At 38.8% G+C, this 23,999-nt stretch overlaps 1 protein-coding gene across 1 annotated transcript in view; it reads right to left on the bottom strand.

Moving 5' to 3' along the window:
- The window catches only part of GABRB1 (gamma-aminobutyric acid type A receptor subunit beta1), a 430,249-nt gene that overhangs the window by 253,643 nt on the left and 152,607 nt on the right, over positions 1-23,999 (bottom strand). Inside the window, exon 4 of the mRNA XM_061164681.1 lies at positions 18,427-18,647. Within this exon, the coding sequence (XP_061020664.1) occupies positions 18,427-18,647 (221 nt within the window). The remainder of the gene's footprint in view (positions 1-18,426; positions 18,648-23,999) is intronic.

Raw genomic sequence — 23,999 nt, 5'->3', positions numbered from 1 at the left:
AATCAATGAATATAGTAAAGTTGCAGGATATAAAATTAACACACAGAAATCCCTTGCATTCCTATATACTAACAATGAAAAAACAGAAAGAGAAATTAAGGAAACAATACCATTCACCATTGCAACAAAAAGAATAAAATACTTAGGAGTATATCTACCTAAAGAAACAAAGGACCTATACATAGAAAACTATAAAACACTGATGAAAGAAATCAAAGAGGACACAAACAGATGGAGAAACATACCGTGTTCATGGATTGGAAGAATTAATATTGTCAAAATGGCCATTCTACCCAAAGCAGTCTATAGATTCAATGCAATCCCTATCAAGCTACCAACGGTATTTTTCACAGAACTAGACCAAAGAATTTCACAATTTGTATGGAAATACAAAAAACCTCGAATAGCCAAAGTAATCTTGAGAAAGAAGAATGGAACTGGAGGAATCAACCTGCCTGACTTCAGACTCTACTACAAAGCCACAGTCATCAAGACAGTATGGTACTGGCACAAAGACAGAAATATAGATCAATGGAACAGAATAGAAAGCCCAGAGATAAATCCACGAACCTATGGACACCTTATCTTTGACAAAGGAGGCAAGGATATACAATGGAAAAAAGACAACCTCTTTAACAAGTGGTGCTGGGAAAACTGGTCAACCACTTGTAAAAGAATGAAACTAGAACACTTTCTAACACCATACACAAAAATAAACTCAAAATGGATTAAAGATCTAAATGTAAGACCAGAAACTATAAAACTCCTAGAGGAGAACATAGGCAAAACACTCTCCGACATAAATCACAGCAAGATCCTCTATGACCCACCTCCCAGAATATTGGAAATAAAAGCAAAACTAAACAAATGGGACCTAATGAAACTTAAAAGCTTTTGCACTACAAAGGAAACTATAAGTAAGGTGAAAAGACAGCCCTCAGATTGGGAGAAAATAATAGCAAATGAAGAAACAGACAAAGGATTAATCTCAAAAATATACTAGCAACTCCTGCAGCTCAATTCCAGAAAAATAAATGACCCAATCCAAAAATGGGCCAAAGAACTAAACAGACATTTCTCCAAAGAAGACATACAGATGGCTAACAAACACATGAAAAGATGCTCAACATCACTCATTATTAGAGAAATGCAAATCAAAACCACAATGAGGTACCATTACACACCAGTCAGGATGGCTGCTATCCAAAAGTCTACAAGCAATAAATGCTGGAGAGGGTGTGGAGAAAAGGGAACCCTCTTACACTGTTGGTGGGAATGCAAACTAGTACAGCCGCTATGGAAAACAGTGTGGAGATTTCTTAAAAAACTGGAAATAGAACTGCCATATGAGCCAGCAATCCCACTTCTGGGCATACACACTGAGGAAACCAGATCTGAAAGAGACAGGTGCACCCCAATGTTCATCGCAGCACTGTTTATAATAGCCAGGACATGGAAACAACCTAGATGCCCATCAGCAGATGAATGGATAAGGAAGCTGTGGTACATATACACCATGGAATATTACTCAGCCATTAAAAAGAATTCATTTGAACCAGTCCTAATGAGATGGATGAAGCTGGAGCCCCTTATACAGAGTGAAGTAAGCCAGAAAGATAAAGAACATTACAGCATACTGACACATGTATATGGAATTTAGAAAGGTGATAACGATAACCCTATATGCAGAACAGAAAAAGAGACACAGAAATACAGAACAGACTTTTGAACTTTGTGGGAGAATGTGAGGGTGGGATATTTCAAAAGAACAGCATGTATACTATCTATGGTGAAACAGATCACCAGCCCAGGTGGGATGCATGAGACAAGTGCTCCGGCCCGGTGCACTGGGAAGACCCAGAGGGATTGGGTAGAGAGGGAGGTGGGAGGGGGGATCGGGATTGGGAATACATGTAAAAAAAAAAAAAAAAAAAAAAGAGAAGGCAAACAGCAAGAGTATGGTCTATGTTCTCACAGTCATGAAGTCGTAGTAATACTTTAAATTTCTTGACAATAAAGTTGGAGATAAAAACTGAAAATGAAAGTGGAGCGTGGAACAAAGCAACTCATTACACTACATTTTCTCTGTATTAAACTATAAATGTTATATACTTTCAACCATAGTGCCTAATTTTCTTAAGCTTCTTAGCAGAAACCAAATCTCTTGGCATCTCATTTGGCATGTGTATTTCTAGATGAAAGACACAAAGGAGGGTGATCTTCAAAGATTATCTTTTTCTAAAAATGGCATCCCTCATTGCCTTTTTATATGGGATGAATAAAAGTGACTGTATATTTTCAGCACATACAGTATCCTTGGTACAGAATTATCCTGTGACACAAAAGAGGAAAGTACATAATACTCGAAAATAATGAGCAATAACAGTTTCCTGCACGAAGATAATGGCTTCATTCTTCTCTGGCTCCACTAATCCAATGACTCAAAAAACCCAGAGCATGGAAAAGAATGAAATGCCTCTTCATTGTCCAGTTTGAACAAACCTAGATTGTAAAGGGCTAGGACCAGATATCGCTAGAGTTAATCCAAATGATTTTGTTAGGGCCATGAAAGAGTTTTCCCTTTAATCACAAAAGCAGCAGCACCTCCCAAGGAAATGGGACAAGACTTTAAAGAGACAGGCTCTTAGCCCATGGAGCAGTCCCAAAGGATAGGAATGGGCTGCCCAGCTGGCGCTAGTGGTAGAGAACCTGCACAGAAATAGGTGCCATTTACTGAGTGCTCTGGGCTCCCTCGTGGCTCAGCTGGTAAAGAATCCACCTGCAACGCAGAAGACCCCGGTTCAATTCCTGGGTTGGGAAGATCTCCTGCAGAAGGGATAGACTACCAAATCCAGTATTCTTGGACTTCCCTGGTGGGTCAGACACAATGCAGGAGACCTGGATTTGACCCCTGGGTTGGGAAGATGCCCTGGAGAAGGGAACAGCTATCTTCTCCAGTATTCTGGCCTGGAGAATTCCATCAACAGAGGAGCCTGGCAGGCTACAGTCCATGGGTTGCAAAGAGTCAGACATGACTCAGCCACTTTCACTTTCAGTTTCATTGAGTGCTTACTAAATGACAAGCCCTTTGTTATGCATTTTATTTATTTTTTCCCCATTTATTTTTATTAGTTGGAGGTTAATTAACTTACAGTATTGTAGTGGTTTTTGCCATACATTGACATGAACCAGCCATGGATTTACATGTATTCCCCATCCCGATCCCCCCTCCCACGCATTTTAAATGCATTTCTCATTTAATCATATCAACAATCATGCCCCATTAGAAATATTATAATTCAGTTGGATAAACTGTGGCATAGCCAGGTTGATTGACATGTCCAAGGCCAAATAGTGAGGAGAAGTACATGATTCTATCCAAGGACAGCATGTCTCCAGTGCCCACACTTTTAATCTCTCTGAATAATGTTTCCCTTAGTTCTATAGCAATGTGGAGTTATAACACACCTAGGAATCCACTTAATCAATCTCACACGCAGGGTGGAACCCCATTTGTAGTATCTTTGACATGTATTTATACTCTATTGTAGCTCTGTATTTTAGCTCTGTCTAAACATTTTTAGTAAAGGAGATGCTGGTATGAGAGAAGGGAAAGAGAAAAGCAAAACACACACACACAAAAAACACTGTTTGTATCACCTTACATATTTATTCTCACAAAAATCTGAAATATGTACCACCACAGACATTTTATAAATGAGGAAGCTGAGAGATTCAAAGAGGTTGGGTAAGTGGTCCTAAGGCATGCAATCAGTAAATGGTGAGGCTTGTTCTTCTGATTCTAAAGCTTAAGGTCTTTTCCTTCCACTAGCCTACCTACTTCTGAAGAGATACTAGTAACATGGCATTAATTCCATTTTTGAATATTAGATAAATGCTTATAGTGAACTTTTCCCATATAGGCTCACAAGGTAGGCGAATAGAACTGACATGTTCCTTGAAAATTTCGCATGGTGGCCATTGATCTTCTGTTGGAAGCAATACATGGTAAATTTAAGCTTTCTTTGAAATAGCAGATTTTCAAATACTTCAGGTGTGTTATCATATTTCTTCCTCATCTAGGCTTATTTTCAGTGTGGGGGAAATGAGTTTTCTCCCTAGTTCCTTCCATGTTTTCCTCCTGTTTTCTTCAAATGTTATTTAAAACTGTAGTTTCTGTGTTTTTACATTTTTAAGCACAAGTGACTATATTAGCATTTCATCTATAGCTTTAAAGATTAAAAGATCTAAGAGTGATAATCTTCAAAGCATATTTAAACCTCATTATCTGAGTATTGACAGAGTACCAAGGCCTTTGCCATACTGTTTCTCTGGATTGACAAAGTTGTTCTCGAAATAAATTATTGAGGACTGAAAAAAATAGTCTAGATGAGACCTGACCTTGTGCTGAACCCTGTATTTCTGTTAGAACAGTTGCTATTTCTAGTAGTCATCTTATCTGATTGGATAGAAGTAAGATAGAAGTTGAATAGTTCTATCTGGTTCTGGTCATATCACATCATGTGAGCTGAAGAATGAGTATGAAAGTGTGCAAGTCAAAGTTGCTCAGTCGTGTCTGACTCTTTGCAACCCCATGGACTATACAGTCCATGGAATTCTCCAGGCCAGAATACTGAAGTGGGTAGCTTTTCCATTTTCCAGGGGATCTTCCCACCCCAGGGATTGAACCCAGGTCTCCTGCATTGCAGGCAGATTCTTTACCACCTGAGCTACTGGGGAAGCAAGGAATGAGTATAATAGATAAATAAGTTTAGACTCTTAAATTGACCCTATTGAGATAGTTAGGGAGTTTGTGATTGACAAGTTCATGCTGCTATATTTAAACTGGATAACCAACAAAGTCCTAGTGTACATCACAGGGAACCCTACTCAGTGTTATGTGGCAGCCAGATAGGAGACGAGTTTGGGAATGAATGACTGCATGTACATATATGGCTGATTTCCTCTGCTGTCCCCTTGAAATTGGCATAACATTGTTAACTGGCTATGTGTGTACACGTAAGCCGCTTCAGTCATGTCCAACTCCTTGCAACCCTATCGACCACAGCCCACCAGGCTCCTCTGTCCATGGGACCCTCCAGGCAAGAATACTGGAGAGGGTTGCCACGCCCTCCTCCAGGGGATCTTCCGACCCAGGGATCAAACCCAGGTCTCCTCTGTCTCCTGCACCGGCAGGTGCGCTCCTGACCACTGCAAAATAAAATTAAACGTTCAAAAAATTGATCCCATTGAGGAAATGCAATATTATTTGACTTGTGTACTTCCTTTGCCAAAAACACTTTTCAACTCTCATTTGGAATATAGCTACTTACAGCTATCTAGGTTGGTCATAACTTTCCTTCCAAGGAGTAAGCATCTTTTAATTTCATGGCTGCAATAACCATCTGCAGTGACTTCAGAGCCCCCAGAAATAAAGTCTGACACTGTTTCCACTGTTTCCCCATCTATTTCCCATGAAGTGATGGGACCAGATGCCATGATCTTAGTTTTCTGAATGTTGAGCTTTAAGCCAAGTTTTTCACTCTCCTCTTTCACTTTCATCAAGAGGCTCTTTAGTTCTTCTTCACTTTTTGCCATAACGGTGGTGTCATCTACACATCTGAGGTTATTGATATTTCCCCCGGCAATCTTGATTCCAGCTTGTGCTTCTTCCAGCCCAGCGTTTCTTGTGATGTATTCTGCATATAAGTTAAATAAGCAGGGTGACAATATACAGCCTTGATGTACTCCTTTTCCTCTTTGGAACCAGTCTGTTGTTCCACATCCAATTCTAACTGTTGCTTCCTGACCTGCATATAGGTTTCTCAAGAGGCAGGTCAGGTGCTCTGGTATGCCCATCTCTTCCAGAATTTTCCACAGTTTATTGTCATCCACACAGTCAAAGGCTTTGGTATAGTCAATAAAGCAGAAATAGATGCTTTTCTGGAACTCTTTTGCTTTCGATGATCCAGCGGATGTTGGCAATTTGATCTCTGGTTCCTCTACCTTTTCTAAAACCAGATTGAACATCTGGAAGTTCACAGTTCACGTATTGCTGAAACCTGGCTTTGAGAATTTTGAGCATTACTTTACTAGCATGTGAGATGAGTGCAATTGTGCAGTAGTTTGAGCATTCTTTGGCATTGCCTTTCTTTGGGATTGGAATGAAAACTGACCTTTTCCAGTCCTGTGGCCACTGCTCAGTTTTCCAAATTTGCTGGCATATTGAATGCAGCACTTTCACAGCATCATCTTTCAGGATTTGAAATAGCTCAACTTGAATTCCATCACCTCCACTAGCTTTGTTCATAGTGATGCTTTCTAAGGCCCACTTGACTTCACATTCCAGGATGTCTGGCTCTAGGTGAGTGATCACACCATTGTGATTATCTGGGTCATGGAGATCTTTTTTGTACAGTTCTTCTGTGTATTCTTGCCACCTCTTCTTAAAAAGCATTAGACATTAAATTAGATATTAAAAAGCAGAGACATTATTTTGCCAACAAACGTCTGTCTAGTCAAGGCTATGGTTTTTCCAGTGGTCATGTATGGATGTGAGAGTTGGACTCTAAAGAAAGCTGAGCACCGAAAAATTGATGCTTTAGAACTGTGGTGTTGAGAAGACTCTTGAGAGTCCCTTGGACTGCAAGGAGATGCAACCAGTCCATCCTAAAGGAGATCAGTCCTGGGTGTTCATTGGAAGGACTGATGCTGAAGCTGAAACTCCAGTACTTTGGCCACCTCATGCAAAGACCTGACTCATTGGAAAAGATCCTGATGCTGGGAGGGATTGGGGGCAGGAGGAGAAGGGGACGACAGGGGATGAGATGGTTGGATGGCCTCACCGACTCAATGGACATGAGTTTGAGTAAACTCCAGGAGTTGGTGATGGACAGGGAGGCCTGGTGTGCTGCGATTCATGGGGTGGCAAAGAGTTGGACACGACCGAGTGACTGAACTAACTGACTGACTACTTATAGCTATTTAATGAAATACAGGAAAAATTAGTCATGTGTGTATATCACCCAGCTTTTACCAACACTATTGTTCACAAGTTTACTTCCCACTCTTATTTATTCTAATTCGGTAATGATTAGCTACTACTTTTAGCCTTTCCCTTCTCCAGGGCATCTTCCCAACCCAGGGATCGAACACAGGTCTCCCACATTGCAGGTGGATTCTTTACCAGCTGAGCCACAAAGGAAGCTCCACTTTCACTTATTTCCTAGTTTTATTTATTTCTAATAATCACCTTCAAGGTAGTGATTTGCTACTACTTTAAATTTAGACAAGGGTTCAAATTAAGTTCCTAAAGAGAAGTTGTGAAAATACTTTGAACATTATCTTAGAATGGACTATACATATAGCTTTCTAAAAAAAAATTCTGGAGAGAAAACATCCATGCACATACTTATTGGTTGGCAGTAAGAGAATAAATATCACCCATAATATTGTATATATTCCTTATATCTCAACATGCTTTACACTCACTCTTAGCCAGATGCCCTCTACACATGAGGTACAGCAGAATCTTAAGCGTTAGAGTTAACGTTTTTCATATAAAGATTTCATTTTCATACTGTTTCTATTTTTATATAAGGGGTAAGATTTCTCCTTAAAATTTAGCAAACCTGACTACACAAAAACCATAGTTAGGTAAGTAAACAAGTAAGTAAATAAATAAGTAAGGTGGTAAGTGTGCCGTTTGCTCTGATGTCGTTTAATTCGTGTCCAACTCTTTTGCGACCCCATAGACTGTAGCCCGCCAGGCTCTTCTGTCCGTGGGATTTCCAAGGCCAGAATACTGCAGTAGATTGCTATTTCCTTCTCCAGGGGACCTTCCTGACCCAGGGATCAAACCCGTGTCTCCTGCATTGGCAGGCAGATTCTTTACCACTGAGCCACCTCAGTGGATGCTAACTGTTGTATGCACTGTGGGGAAAGAAATATAAAAAATGGACTATTTAAAAAAAATATTACACAGCTTGGGGGGAGATGAGATTAACACACGTGAAACAACAGATAATTGGAGAGGATATTTCATAATTACTATATTGAAAGAGGTTCCAAGGTCTGTATAACTATGGAGAAGGAGACTATGAGGGTTAAAGTAGAGAAGAATTTAAGAAAAAGAGTGATCTCTCACTTGGGTCTTGGACTATGAGCAATACACAGTTAAAAATAGAGGGAAATACTTTTCATTGTTGAGTTAAAAAGAAGGGGAACAACTGACCAGAGGCTAGGAAATAAGAATCAGTCTAATAATTAGGGAAGGTGAAATGAAACCCACACTGTGGTGTAAAGCTTCATGCTTGGGCAAGATCTTAAATAAGGCTGTGTGGCAAGGGTAATCTAACTGCACAGTGTCACGAGTATCTGGAGAGAAGCTGTGGTGTGCTGGGTAACTGGAAGTCAGCAAGTTCCTGTGCAGGAGAGAGGTGTTACACAATGGTGCTTTATTTAAAAAAAAAAAAAATCTGCTAGTGGGCTGCAGGATAGAATTAAGAGAAGAGAATAGAAGAAACCAGGTAGAAAATTTCAAAGTAAATGAAGCGTGATTGTCAAAGTCTAATATTTCACCATTCTTGGAAATGGTGTCATTGGTAACATTATAGCAAAGATCTAAAGTTCATGACATATTTCTAAGATATTTGGTTTTGCTTGCCTTTTTTGTCTCCCTTTCCACCCTTCCACCTACCCTTCTTATTGTCTTTCCTTTCTTCCTTCCCCTTTCCTTCATTCTTTCTTTCATTTTTTCTTCTTTCCAGAGCATACACATCTAACATCATTATTTCACATTAATCCTGACTCAATCAAGATTAAGAACTTGAGTAGTTCTTTTTCAGATAATTTATGGTCACTGTTTTTACTTAATCTTTTACATCGATTTAATGATGGAGGTTTAATCATAATGGCATAGCCACAGGTCACATGACCACAAAATAGTATCTGTAGTGTATAATTATTTAAATTGCTCATTTAGTATTTGAATTAGTCATAATACTATATTTATTTAAAAGGAGACCCTAACAAAAATCATTGAATCATAAAGTTTTTCATATATAAGTGAATAAAGAGTATTAAAAATAAAAACTTTGAGAGGCAGAAATAACAGCCTGTTCACTGGAGAATATCTTAAATAGCTTTCTCTGTACTCCACTGATGAAATTCTAAAACATAAGGCAACCACATTGTGAGGTGAATAACAATACTGTCTTCCTTGGTGGGAATTATAGAGTCTGCAGGCACTGCTTCTAATAAAGTGAGCTACCTGTTCTTTATGCATGCCCTGCTTTTTCTCTCTTCCATTTGAAGTAACACATTTCTTTCTCTTAACAGAATGCATTTGTCAATATCAACCAGTCCTCTTCTGCAAACACTGCATCAGCCCACTTATTTATTCCCTGAAGTCGACTCAACAATATTTTTTCCCAGCCTATCTCACAGTCAGCCCTGTGTGATCTACCCAGGAGTCTAGAATGTAATCATAACTGTCTCTACATGGAAAGTCTATAAGAAAGAGATTTTTTTTTTCAGGGTGTACAATCAATATAGAAAGTTAATATGAAACATTTAGGACCCCAAAACTGCTTTAAAAATCAATAGTGGTGGGTTTTTTTTTTTTTTTTCTTTGAATCTATATTATCAAGATAATTGCTTCTAATTTTCACTTGGCTTTATCATGAAAAACAAGGCAGGAGGAGATGATCCCTCAAGGAATAGTCGGAAACTCTGCTTTTCTTTTATATTCATCAAGCGTAGCCATTGATTTTACTCTCATGCACAGCTCATGGGCAGGGAGTGTCAAGAACATCACAAAAATCGATTCAGAGTAGAGCTAGTAAGCAAATACAGCAACGGAGTTCTCAAAATCCCCATCAGGCCACAAGTTTTGGGTAAACATTTGATTCATTTCTGAAACTTGAAGCTTAAGAAGCATCTCTTTGGAATTTGGAGTCATTGGTATGTATGAGAGAACCCGACAGAGCTGTGTACATTTCATAAAGCGCACACACTTGGCAGAGTTTTCCCATTTTTGCTGTGTGCCCCCTCTCATTATTTTCATTTCTACAATGGTAAGCAACAAAAGCATCTTCTACGGACAACTGTCTTCCTAGAAATGATCTTCAGGAAAAAATGCTAAATACAAGACAGTAACAATTGATATTTCTGTTTAAAAGCTACTCTACATACTATTAGCTATTCACAGATGGTAAAGAGTCTGCCTGTGATGCAGGAGACCCAGGTTGGGAAGTTCCTCTGGTGAAGGGAATGGCTACCAACTCCAGTATTTTTTTTCTCGAGAATTCCATGGACAGAAGAGCCTGGTGGGCAACAGTATATGGGGTTGCAAAGAGTCGGACATAAGTGAGCAACTTTCACTTTCATATATATATAGATATAATTACAAATAGCAGGACAAAGTAAATAATCATGTTATTACATTAAGAATTAATGTGTTCAATGAAGAAAAAAGAAACAAAAAATAAAATCAAAGAGGCTGAATAAAAGCCCTGAAATTCTAAATTTGAATTAGAAACATCAATATGAACTCCTGATGTATTTTATCCTCTTCTGGGATACAGAATTATCAATACAAGCCGACGTGCCAGAGGCCAGGAAGCTATCGACTATTGAGGTCATGTTGAGAGAATGCAGGTGCCAACTCAGAGGGGCTGTTGCTGGCCAAAGGTAAGACAAACAGGGTCAGAAATAACCACCGCTGCAGTGGGCTGACACAGACATACTTGTTATTACCAGTGACTTCATAGTGGTAAACACACAAACAACCAAATGCCACACCGAGTGGTCATATGTGGGGAGCTCTGGAGAAACAACTTGTTTTGGAAACTGCTACATAGAGGGAGCCATCAAGCATTGATCCTACCTTCACTGAACCAGCTTGACCTCCAGACTGTCAAACAGTTGGTGAGAGGAAGTTCTTTAGAGAATAATCTAGTTAATAAATAAGGAGAGAGTGGTAGCATATTGTCATCATGTAAGCTCTAAGTAGGTTTGGGCAAAGATTATCAGTGACTGCTGAAACTGTTACTGTTATGGGCTGCATCGTGTCCCCCTAATTTCGTATGTTGACGCCCTAATCCCCAGTCCCTCAGAAGTGGCCTTATTTGGAGATAAGGTCTTCACGGAAGTAGTCTGATTAGAGTAGATCACCAGGGTGAGCCCTAATCCCATGTGACTGGGGTCCATACAGGAAATGGGCCACAGGGCGGTGCGGGCAGGACGTGACGCAGGCGGAAGTCGTCATCCGCATGCCAGGGAGAGGGGCCTGGATTGAGCCGTCTCTCACAGCCCGTGGTCGGAAGCAACCGTCTGACTCCAAAACCCTGAGACGGTAATTTCTAAGTCACTCATTTTGTTACAGCAGCCCTGTTATATAAAATTAATAGAAGTTTGATAATGGATACATCAGGTTGTCATTGCCTAAATCAGCATATCAAAGTTCATTCACATCACGAAAACAGAAACAGGCAGGCATTTTGTGTCTTCTGATAAAAGGGCATAATACGCCTGGCTTATGAAGCAGTCTCACCAAAGCACAACAAAATAACTAATCTGGATCTGATTAAGCCTCATATGTGGGGTGGTGGGCTGCAGTCCATGGGGTCACGAACAGTCTGGCAGGACTGAGTGACTTCACTTTCACTTTTCACTCTCACGCATTGGAGACGGAAATGGCAACCCACTCCAGTGTTCTTGCCTGGAGAATCCCAGGGCCGGGGGAGCCTGGTGGGCTGTGACTTAGCGACTTAGCTGTGACTTAGCAGCAGCAGCAGCAGCATGGGGCATAAAAGAACACATGTACAACAAGTGGAAACAATCACAAAAAACAGCACAGTTCTTTAAGAAAAAAAACTTTCTAGGGAGAAAATAAAGGAATAGGAAACATTTAGAGCAAAAGAAAATTTAGATAAATGTACCAGCCAAATGCAAGGTGTGTACATGTTTGGACCTGCTTTTAAAAAGTTAATAACAAATTATGAGACAGGAAAACTTAGGTTCGCTCTCCTACTGTTGATATCCGTAAGGCTAAAATGATAATAGTACAAAGTGCACAGTGTTATGGTAAAGCTTAAACATGACAATATAAGGTGGAGCACTTAGCACAGTGCTTGCTGCTGCTGCTGCTAAGTCACTTCAGTCGTGTCCGGCTCTGTGCGACCCCATAGACGGCAGCCCACCAGGCTCCTCTGTTCCTGAGATTCTCCAGGCAAGAACAGTGGAGTGGGCTGCCATTTCCTTCTCCAGCACAGTGCTTGACGTATAGGATAATTTCAATTATGTATATGCTTGGGTATTCATTGAATTCCTGATAGAGTTGTTATCAGTATTAGTTAGAATGATGTGACATGCACATCCTACTCTGTATGTGCTTACGGTGGGGGCACACAAGCCCACATACACACTCTGCAATGTATGGGGTCTCAGTGTGAGCCAGCACTGAGCTGGAAGACTTTAAATGACCCCTTCCATTCCTCATCCTCTTGTAGCCCTTGAAACCTTTGATAGGAGATGCAGGAAGATAACATTGTGGAAGTCTGAAACAAGAGCCAAGGCAAGGGCTAGGAGAGGGAGGCAAAGAGCATTTTAAGGCAGTTAAATACACCACTAAATGTCTTCTGAGAATTAGGTTGTTCCCTGCCTTCCATCTTTGAGGAAAGATAAACACAATCTTTCAGCACCCACAGGGTGAGGCCTCGGAGACAATCTGTGCTTTTCAGCCAGCTGGATCGTGTTTGGACAAGAGGCAGAACACATCTGGTCATTAATAGTGAAGATGGCTCTTTGGTTAAAAGCCATCATTTAGACATAGGAAATGCTGCAGCTGACCACTACTGTGAGTTAGGTCACTGCATCCTACAAATTTTCATTTCAATTTTTCAAACATTTATTTGGTTTGAGAAAGAGGATACAAAGCTGAAAGAAATACAGTTTACAGTTTCAACAAATATACAATCTTGTTTGCATCACAGGAAAATAACTCTAAGACACGGAGAGATAATACATCCTAAGACAGTTATAAATCTCATGGGCCTTTAGGAGATTAAAGTGAAGTAAGGTATCAGATGAGAACAAGTTTTTATCTGGTTGAGAATACTGTAAAAGTCCTTGTGAAAAAAGTGGGGCTTGAGAGAGGCTTCTAAGGAAAGAAGAGAGATGAGGAAGTGGTGGAGAAGGGGAAGCTATATGGGAACAAAGAGGAGAGGACATTTCAGCAGGGCTGGAGGGTTGCCACATGAAATACAGGGTGCCCAGTTAAATGTGAATTTCAAGTCAAGAACTAATAGTTTTTGTATAAGTATGATCTAAAAAAAAAAATTGGGATCTACTTGAATTTGAAAGGCACTAGATGTGTTTAGAGAAATAAGTTGTTTTTATAAAAGTTTAGGTTTCATAAAGAAAGAAAATGTTTGAAAGACACTTAGGTCATATGCAGAGGGTCTCAGCTTCCAGACAGGGGAATGAAAACTTAATTTTATGGGGACTGCAGAGATATTTTTGGTTTATCTTTTTTTAATGTGGGATTGATATGATCTGACATGCACAGTAGGAAGAATATGATGAAAATGATGAGAACAAGTAAAATTAAAATAGGAAGTTGGCCAGAGAGTAAGAGACTGGAGCTGTTAACTGAGGTGATGGGCGGTTTGGACATGGCAATGCTCTAGATAAAGAGGACGCAACAGATTGGATCTTGGGACAAAAGAGGTTGAGAGTCAAAGATGCCTACACGTCTATGTCTATTGACTATGAGGCTGATGTCTTTTGTTAGTAGTTGGGTAAGGAGGAAGAGCTGATTTTAGGGAAAACAGATAATGCAAAATAGGGGTCATGTCAGTAATAACTGTCAGGGCAAGCCTCCACATACAGACGCTTGGCAAACAATTAAAAATATTTTTCTAATCTCAATGATTTCATATTATAGGTATTTAAGCTGTTAAATTCAACGAGTTGTTCAAAATTCAAGGAACCCCTCTAGTTCACAACCAGAGATAAAAAACATTGAGAGAACAGCAAAAAGACAGAAGAACAAGAATAATGAAAAAATTATGCTTGGAAATTCTGAAGTCAAGGTAAATCAATACTCTTAAAATCATCCAAAGAGGTCAAGACTATAGACTGAGAACCAGCAATAATTCTGGTAATTTTTGACAGAGCAGTTTTAGGAATGGAACACAGGTGGGAGCCATGCCTTTGGAGACTACAGAATAGATGGATGGTGAGGAAATAGAGGAAACCAAAGCTATTTGAGGAATCGTGCTTGAAGACAAAAGAGAAGTGAAGGCACCAGAAGGGGAAGATTTAATAAAGAAGAGAGCAAAATCTGAAGAGCGTCCAACAATAAGATTAAATGCAGACGTGGAGAGATTAGCCGTAGAAGGAAGAGAGAAACTTTCTCAGAGTTAAATGAAAGAAAGGGAGGACAGACAGAATTTTAAGGATTTGATGTGTGACATTGAGTCAGCTGATATTTCGTCTCCACTTTCAGTAAGAAAGGAAGTGACATATGCCTTGAGAGGAGCAGGGTGGAGGGCTCATGGCTCGTGGGCATAAATCTCATCACCTGCCACATCTTACAGCACATCACAGATGTCCATCCTTTATGTGGATTCCTGGCAAAGTGGAAGAGGAAGTAATAATGATTGCAGGGTTATTTTTTGGTGTGACACGTTTTGCTGCAGCGAGGGAAATCCGAGCTTAAGAAGCACAACAGAGTCTAGTCATCTTCTCTCTGCTGCATTCCTGTTGCACAGGAGCACTGGACCTCTTCAGACACTTCTCTCATTTTAGAGATTTACAGAACTGTGTGCCATCTCTGGTGTGTAAAATATGATTTGACATAGGTCACAAAAATAGCAAACAGCTAACTCTATTCTTGTGTCTTTATATAAACTAAGTTATAGCATCTCACATTGAGTTTGAATATAGCAAAATGTGGATTCCATTTAATGATATGGTCTTATGATTTTGGAATTCCTGATTAAAGGGCCTTTCAGGTACATTCAGAAAATCCAATTGACACCATAATTGCTTAAAAAAAAACCCAGTGATATGTGGTCTCAATTCATGATGACTATAGCTGGACTTATGGATAAGGCAAGAAGTTTCAATCTCCCAAGTCTTTGTCTAGAATCGGTATGGTCATAACTATGTCAATACCTATGTTATACTATAAGGATTTTCTGGTGCATGGGCTTAGGAAGTGACAATGGCAATTATTCTTGAAAAGGCAACTACAAAGAGAAAAGTGAAGATTTTCTTGTCTAAGCCTAGGAAATGTTATATCAGAGGATTGAAAACGAATAAGCCATGATATAGAATCATAGAAGCAATGAAATTGAGATTTGAAAGAGAATTTAGGGATGATTTTGTCCAATCCCTGTCTCTTTAAGGCTGAGTAATCTGAAACTCTTAGAGGAAACAGCTTATTGAAAGGTACAAACTAGTCAGGCCACATGTGTCTTTGGCTCAAAGTCCCAGGTGCCTCCACTCTGCCACAATGACAAATTTCTACCCAGTTTCTGGATAATTATTCCCAGGGACAGAATAATAGGTATGCTGTACATAATAGGCGCTCAGTGAATGCTTTCTCAATTGAACAACTGTATCTCTGTCACTGACACATGTAAGAGTTAGAGAAACACCCTTTTACCATACAGATTTTCCACTAAGGCTTATACCATAGTAAGGCTATATCAGGTACAATAACTTTAAAGAAATATAGCTTAATATTTACATGTATTAACATATTCATTATTTCATAAAAACTTCCCAATAATGAATCACATGTTATTAGCCCACTGTTGCACCTGGTAAAACTAAGTAAGGCTCAGTTTATAACTTAAGGTCAAACAGTCAGAGAATGAACCCAACTTTGAGCCTGTGACTCCAGATTGCCATGCGTTCTTTGTTACACCTTATGGTTTCTCCAGAACATTTATCACCTCCAGGGAGAAGAAAACCTAATCTGTGAGGGAAGAGATAGAAAGACAGAGGAAGGGAAAAGTATTGGAACTGATGTGAGGCTTTTATGGAGAAAACTGATGCCAGAAAGAGAGCAGAGACCAGGTAGTAGATGAAGGATTTGTGCTTTTTTTGACAGATCTGTTGCCAGGCTCCTCGCTGCAAAGTCATGGGTTGGCTCCAAAGAGGAGAAGGCAAGGCTATGCAACTTGGAAGAAGGCGTTGACTTTAAGTGTGTCTGGAAGACAGTGGGGTGAGAAAAGCATGCCATTCTCACGGGAGTCGAGATCTGGACTTGAATCCTAATTCTATCATTTGCTGTCCCTTAGATCAGGCCCTTTCCCCTTTTGGGCCTCAGTTTTCTTAATTTAAAATGAGGTTCAAATGTTCAACTTCATGGTTCTCAATTATTTTTCTTCTTTTGCAGCATTGCCATTGTTAGAGACTGCCAATAACTTAGAAAAATTTGAAAGTGATACTCTGTAAACCGAGAATACCTCCCACAGTCCTACTTGCAAAAAAATCTAGTATTTTTTTTTTAAACAACTTTTTATATACAGTTGAAAAATCACATACAGTGAATGTACACATTGCAGCCCATCAGCCTACTAAGTTGGGTCATGGGTTATACAATTATTCTCCCAGAAAACTTTATAAGGATAATTCATCACTTTGTATCTTAATTATATAGGATGGAAGCCACATAAGTAATAGAAAAATCACAACTGATTTCCACTGCATGACCCTCACTAATGACTATCACTGTGCTCTTGCATTAAGAGATTTTGTCTGTAGTAATATCAGTACACTCAAGAGACTTGTCAGTTTATTTCATCATTTTTTCTGAGAGGATTTTAGGTCAGAGATTTTTAACTGGAGTTGACAGTTCCTTGGGTACTGAAAGGGTGGGAAAATTCCAAAGATTATTTTGCCAGGATCAATTGATACTATGTCACTGTGCAAAGGAAGACCAAAACTATCTTTTAGATAATCAACCATTAGGTTAAGTTCAAAAGTTTTATCACAGATGCATTCTTTTCACTTGCATATATTTTCAGATATCAGATACACGTTAATTGTAGACTTTTGGCCCTTAAGTACAGTTTTAGCTAGGCATTGATGCTATATAAAAGGATTTTAGGGGGCTTATGACCACTCTAAAACAATAGGAGAATTTCATCAGCTTCTCAAAGGGATCACAAAAGGTGACAACAAAGGTTAAAGAACCACCACACTTCATATCCTACAATAGTGTTACAATTCAGATATTTTTTGGTAAAACTGGAAGCTGATTTGAATTATAGCCTAAAAGTTTTAGTAAACTTTTAACTACATGAAGGTTAGTAATAGACCTCTATCAGTGTACAATACCTCTTTTATACTTGATTCTTTACAAAATAAACAAATACAGTGTGATGAAAAATATTGCTGAGAAAAATAAAAGATAAATAAATAAAGATATATTCATGGATTAAAAAGCTTCATAACTTTACATTGTCAATTCTCTCTGCACTAATGTAGAGATGCAATACGATCTCAATTATAATTCCTGCAGACTTTTTTGGATAGAAATCGAGAAGTTGATCCTAGAAGTTATATAGCGAGATGCAAAGGTATAAGCATTTCCAAAACAATCTTAGCCAGTATAAAATTGAAAGACTTACGTGACTTCATGACTTACCTTATAGATATGGTAATTGAATAGTGTGATATGGTAATTAAATAGTGTGATACTAAGGATGGACATAGAGAACAAAGGAACAAAATAGGACCTAAAAATAGACCCCACTTATCCAGTCAAAGGTACCAACACAATCTAATGAGAAAAGCAAAGACTTTTCAATAAATAAGGCTAGAATAAATGGATAGCCATATGGGAAAAAAAAATGAACCCTAACCCCTACCTCATAAGAAATAGAACAACGAACTTAAAGTGGATCATATATATGAAAAAAAAGTGAAAACATAAATTTAAGGGAATGAAATCACTATGAATCTTCTCAGTCACCAACAAAATATTTTCCAGTTTCTTCAGAATATTGTTTCCCAATGCATAATAATTTCATAATCAAGTAGCTACACCGAATACCCAGGAAACATTGAGTCTGGGTAGACCTGAGATAATTAAGCGATTGCTTAAAAAAGATGTAACCAAGAATAAACTAGATGCGAAATCTGTCTAACAAAAACATATGCCTATTACTGTTTATTATTTAAAGATAAGGACAAATCATTTACCGTTGATGGACAAGGTTGTCTAGCTTTAGCTGAAATAGTTCTAAAGAGATTTTCCTGATCTTTAATATACTTTTATTATCAAGATTGGAGAGTCTACATGTTTACCTACCTGCCTCTCTCCCTTCTGCCCATTTCCAAAAGTAAAAGTTAAACAACGACATGTGCAACAGCAATAAAATATGAAGCACAAAAGCTCTTTACCGGAGTCCGTAGAGAACTGTTCCATCAGGATGCAGGCGGATCATGCGATTTTTCACTGTAACCCCATGCACAAAGGATTTCTTGTCATTCAGAAAGTAGGTGTCTGGTACCCAGAGTTGATCAGCCACCCTGTTGTCTAGTGTGAGGTTTAGTGGGATTCCAGAATAAGAAAGCCTTTTGTCTTTCCAAGACTGCTGGAAATACATGGTGAGAGTATAATCCTGTAAAAGAAAGGAAACCAAAAAAAAAAAAAAAGAATTTTACCATCATCACCATCGTCATCTTCAGCTAAAGCCTTTTTGTTAAGAACCTGATAGCATGTGGTACGTGGGTGCCCAGAGACTCAGCCTGCTGCAGGTCTACTGTGAGGTCACATTTGAATGTGCTGTGAGTGGCACCTCCAAGTATAAGGCAACCAACAGGTTAGAAGTACTAGAGCATGCAGAAGCATTTGTACCAATATAGAGTAAATCCATTTCATTGAATTTTAACTTTTGGAGTTAAGGTCATGAAATCATGGGGAAGGCCGTAAAGGGAAGTTGTACTTAGAGATTTATGGTCACAAATATCTACCCCTGGGCGTTGTATTTATAGTACTATTTTGAAGGAGTATGTTTGTTAAATAATAACTAAAAGTGGCTGTACTTAAAAGAAAAGATGTGCTCTAAACTGCAAATACATCTGAATGAATAGCATTGTTTACCTTATAAAGGTTATCAGTTTCCATTATTTGGATTTTTCTAGCAAATTATGCCTTGTCTATCAGTCGTAAAAAGCAGTTTATGTAGAACATGTGGATGGGGAGATGCATTTGGCCTGAGAGCGGACATGAGTGCTGTGTGCTCGCTCATTTGCTTCAGTCGTGTCTGACTCTTCGCCACCCTAAGGACTGGAGCCTACCAGGCTCCTCTGTCCATGGGGTTCTCCAAGCAAGAACACTGGAGTGGGCTGCCATTCTCTTCTCCAGGGGATATTCCCAACCCCGGGGATGGAACCCAGGTCCCCTGCATTGCAGGCAGACTCTTTACCATCTGAGCCACCAGGCAAATTGTCCATTAAAAGAATAAGAGGTCACAGTAACATCATAAAGGCTTAAGTTGTGGGTCCCCATATCATTAAAAAAGATGGTTCACTTTTTCTTTTAAAGGACATTTATCTGTCAATAGTTTTAGCTGAATGCACTAGCAACAATTAAGAAAACACAGCATAACTCCTGCATAACTCTGTATACTGACTTTGTTTTACATATATATATATATATATATATATATATGTATGTATGTATGTATGTATGTATGTATGTATGTATATACATACAACTCTTTGAGAAACCAGCTGAGCCACAAGGGAAGCACATGAAATTAAAAGACCCTTGCTCCTTGTAAGGAAAGTTATGACCAACCTAGACAGCATATTAAAAAGCAGACATTACTTTGCCAACAAAGGTCCATCTAGTCAAGGCTATGGTTTTTCCAGTGGTCATGTATGGATGTGAGAGTTGGACTCTAAAGAAAGCTGAGCGTCAAAGAATTGATCTTTTGAACTGTGGTGTTGAGAAGACTCTTGAGAGTCCCTTGGACTGCAAGGAGATGCAACCAGTCCATCCTAAAGGAGATCAGTCCTGGGTGTTCATTGGAAGGACTGATGCTGAAGCTGAAACTCCAGTACTTGGGCCACCTCATGTGAAGAGTTGACTCACTGGAAAAGACCCTGATGCTGGGAGGGATTGAGGTCAGGAGGAGAAGGGGACGACAGAGGATGAGATGGCTGGATGGCATTACCGACTCGATGGACATGAGTTTGAGTTGGTGATGGACAGGGACGCCTGGCGTGCTGCGATTCATGGGGTTGCAAAGAGTCGGACATGACTGAGTGACTGAACTGATTTGAGAAACACTGACTCTGCTCAGGCTTTCCTGGTGGCTTGGACGGTAAAGCGTCTGCCTGCAATGTGGGAGACCTGGGTTTGATCCCCAGGTCGGTAAGATCCCTGGAGAAGGAAATGGCAATCCACTCTAGTACTCTTGCCTGGAAAATTCCACGGATGGAGGAGCCTGGTAGGCTACAGTCCATGGGATCCCAAAGAGTCAGACACGACTGAACAACTTCACTGGTTCACTGACTCTGCTCATGTCTTACATCTGGGTAAACTCTACTTCATCTAGATCCCTATATGGATATTCATGCATTTCTGAAATATCCTAAATGATATTGTCTTCAATATTTATTCTGGGCAATGAGTTCCAATGTCCTTTAACCACTATATTCAAGAATGTTTACATTGTTTACTCAGAAACAAACTTACAATAATTTAATTCTTTCTTGTTCAATGAGAAGGACATTTGCTCACTATTATTCATACAACATCCCTTTTATAGGTCTGAAACTTTTTCCACCTTACCTTCACTTAACAGAAAAAGAGAACCCACAGGGTTATGTACACTTCTCAATTGCTAACATTCTCATTTGCATACTCTTCAAGTTGTAGACATCATACCTTTTTGCAGTACAATGGATTGGACAGATTCTGAGCCTTAGATTCTAAAACATCTTGATGCCAAAGTCTACCACTTATAGAGCTATGTAACCATGAGCTACTAACTTAACCCATTGTTATCTCCAATGTCTCACTTCTAAAATAAAAATAATAGCATTTTACTGGCTTATTGAAAACATTGCTTAGGAAAATTAGGATGCAGGTATTTTAGAAACTATTTGTTTAGCATGCTAAACAAATATATTATCTTCAAAATTGTTCACTGCTGTTTAAAGATTAATATCATACTTCCAAACTGCTTGGAATGTACATATTTATTTTCACAAGCATTACCACTTTTAAAGAGATGTTTATAAAAGAACTTGTAGGCAGAAAGACCCCAGTAACCATGTAAATAAGCACTTGTCTGTGTTGTAAGTCTTGTTGGGGTCTTATTTGTAATTCAGACAATGTAATAAAATTAATAACTATCTCAAGATACATTATTGTAAACATTGGCACTGGGATCAGAATGACCAGCAGTGGGTTACGTTTCACTACCCGTGCTGAATGAATGCTCATTAACCTCCAGCTCTCTTGAGTGCCGCAGAGGATTTCCTCACAATGAGACCATGAGGCAGAATCCATACACTGCATTCTCCTCATTAAAAGAAGTTTTACTGTGTGATGAGGAAAAACTTACTGTAGAGTACAAATGATTGTGATGACAAATAATATTCTATTAACTAATGTTATAATTAAAATATGCTTGTGGTAAGTAAACAATGGAGAGTGGAAGGAGAAAATAACATCAACTTGAGTAACTGCATAAATTAAGTGCAATCGTGTGTGTGCGTGTGTGTGTGCACGTGCACGTGTGTATGTGCATGTGTGTGCATGTGTGTATGTGTGTGCTTGTGCACACGTGTGTGTGCATGTGCACGTGTGTGTGCATGCATGTGTGTGTGTGCGTGTGTGTACTTTTCCCTTTCCCTTTCTGGAAACTCTTGTTTCCTGTAAAGAAAGACCTATACACATGTACTGAGATCTTTGCTCTATACAACTCACCCTGTTTTCAATAAATATTGACTAAACATCACACCATGTTTCCCAATTAAAGCAGTAATTTAGTCTATTTGCAATAAGAAATCATTCAGTGGAAATTTATGTTGTTGTTGTTCAGGCACTCAGTAGTATCTGACTCTTTGTGACCCCCATGGACTGCAGCACTCCAGGCTTCCCTGTCCTTCACTATCTCCCAGTTTGCTCAAAGTCATGTTCATTGAGTCAGTGCTGCCATCCAACCATCTAATATTCTGTAGCGCCCATATCCTCCTGCCCTCAATCTTTCCCAGCATTAGTGTCTTTTTCAATGAGTCAGCTCTTTGCATCAGGTGGCCAAAGTATTGGAGCTTCAGCTCCAGCATCAGTCCCTCCAATGAATATTCAGAGTTGATTTCCTTTAGGATTGACTGGTTTGATCTTGCAGTCCAAGAGACACTCAAGAGTCTTCTCCTCAGCACCACAGTTGGAAAGCATCAATTCTTCAATGCTCAGCCTTCTTTCTGGTCAATGGATGCTAGTATTTTACTCTAGGAAGTGGGTGATGCAGAAAAAGTACCTTTTAAGACTTTTCTTCTTATGCATTTCTAGGGTTATCATCTTAACCTAGGACCTGATTCTATGATAAATGGAAATATGGACCCATGAATTTGATAACCTTCAAAAAACTTTTTGAAACTAATGATAATTTTGATGATAATTATGCACAATATGGCAATACTTAAAACAGAGTAATATCTCCATCCTATGCATATTTTACCACAAGCATGATAATTTCCTTCTAGAAAATGCTATATGCTCTGTGGTTTCCATGGAGCTTCATATATATTATAACATTTCATTCTCACCACCTCATGAGATAGGCAAATTCTCCCTAAGAGAATTCATGTTTACATCTTGAAGAAACTAGTTTCTGAATTTTAAGTAAATTTTTTTTTCTATCTGCACTTTAGTATAAATATTAACAGTCATATCTGCATATAATAAAGCCTAAGATATCCTTTGGTGTATTCTGCTTTTTAGATGGAAAAGAAAGGCTTAAAATTGCTGTACTTTCTTTTTTTTTATCTAACACAACAGATTTTCTACTAATTCTTCATTAGGTCAAAGTGCAAGCCCTCCAGGGAGGATGGAAAGTTTTCAGAAAGAAATGAAAGGTTTTGCTACTTTGCCCAAGAACTCTAAAATCATTTTTCTTCCAGGTGTATGATATGTGTTCAACTACCTTTCTCAAGTGGGCAAGCTACTCCTTGACAGAAAGTGTGACATATTTAGAAACGATGGGCCATAGAAGATTCTTTGACACTGAAGCACATTAATGGGATTAGCTGGTATGAGATTCCTAACGAAATTGGTCAGGCTAATTCAGGCATGAGAGAATTTGATTCACTGAAGAAAAGCAGGATAAACAATATCAAGTCAGCAATTTCCAAAACCCATCCTTTTTAAATCTAAAAATGCTTAAAGAAGTAAGAAAATATTTCTAATAAATGAAAGCAGTCCTTTTGGAGAATAAAGGTAATATTTTTTTATATACTTATTTTTATTGAAGTACAGTTGATTCACAATTTAGTTTCAGATTTATGACTCAAAATTTTTATAGATTATATTCCATTTAAGGTTATTACAAAATATTTGTGATATTCCCTGTGCTGTACAATATATCCTTGTATCTGATTTATTTTATACACAGAAGTTTGTACCTCTTGATCCCCTATACCTATCTTTCTTGCCCCTCCCCTCTTCTCCCTTCCTCCTGGTAACCACTAGTTTATTCTCTGTATCTGTGAGTCTGTTTCTGCTTTGTTATATTCATTCATTTTTTAGATTCCACACATAAGTGACAACATACAGTATTTGTCTTTCCAAGATATGTAATCAACTTGTGTCCATCAACAGATAAATGGATATGGATACACACACACACACACACACACACATACATATATATATATATAATGTCACTCAGGCATAAAAAGAATGGAATTTTGCCATTTATAACATGGATGGGCCTAGAGGGTACTATGTTTAGTGA

The sequence above is a fragment of the Dama dama genome, chromosome 17, assembly GCF_033118175.1.
Source record: "Dama dama isolate Ldn47 chromosome 17, ASM3311817v1, whole genome shotgun sequence".
Taxonomy (NCBI): domain Eukaryota; kingdom Metazoa; phylum Chordata; class Mammalia; order Artiodactyla; family Cervidae; genus Dama; species Dama dama.
Note: the sequence above shows the minus strand (reverse complement) of the source record. Positions and strands in the feature narration are given on the sequence as shown.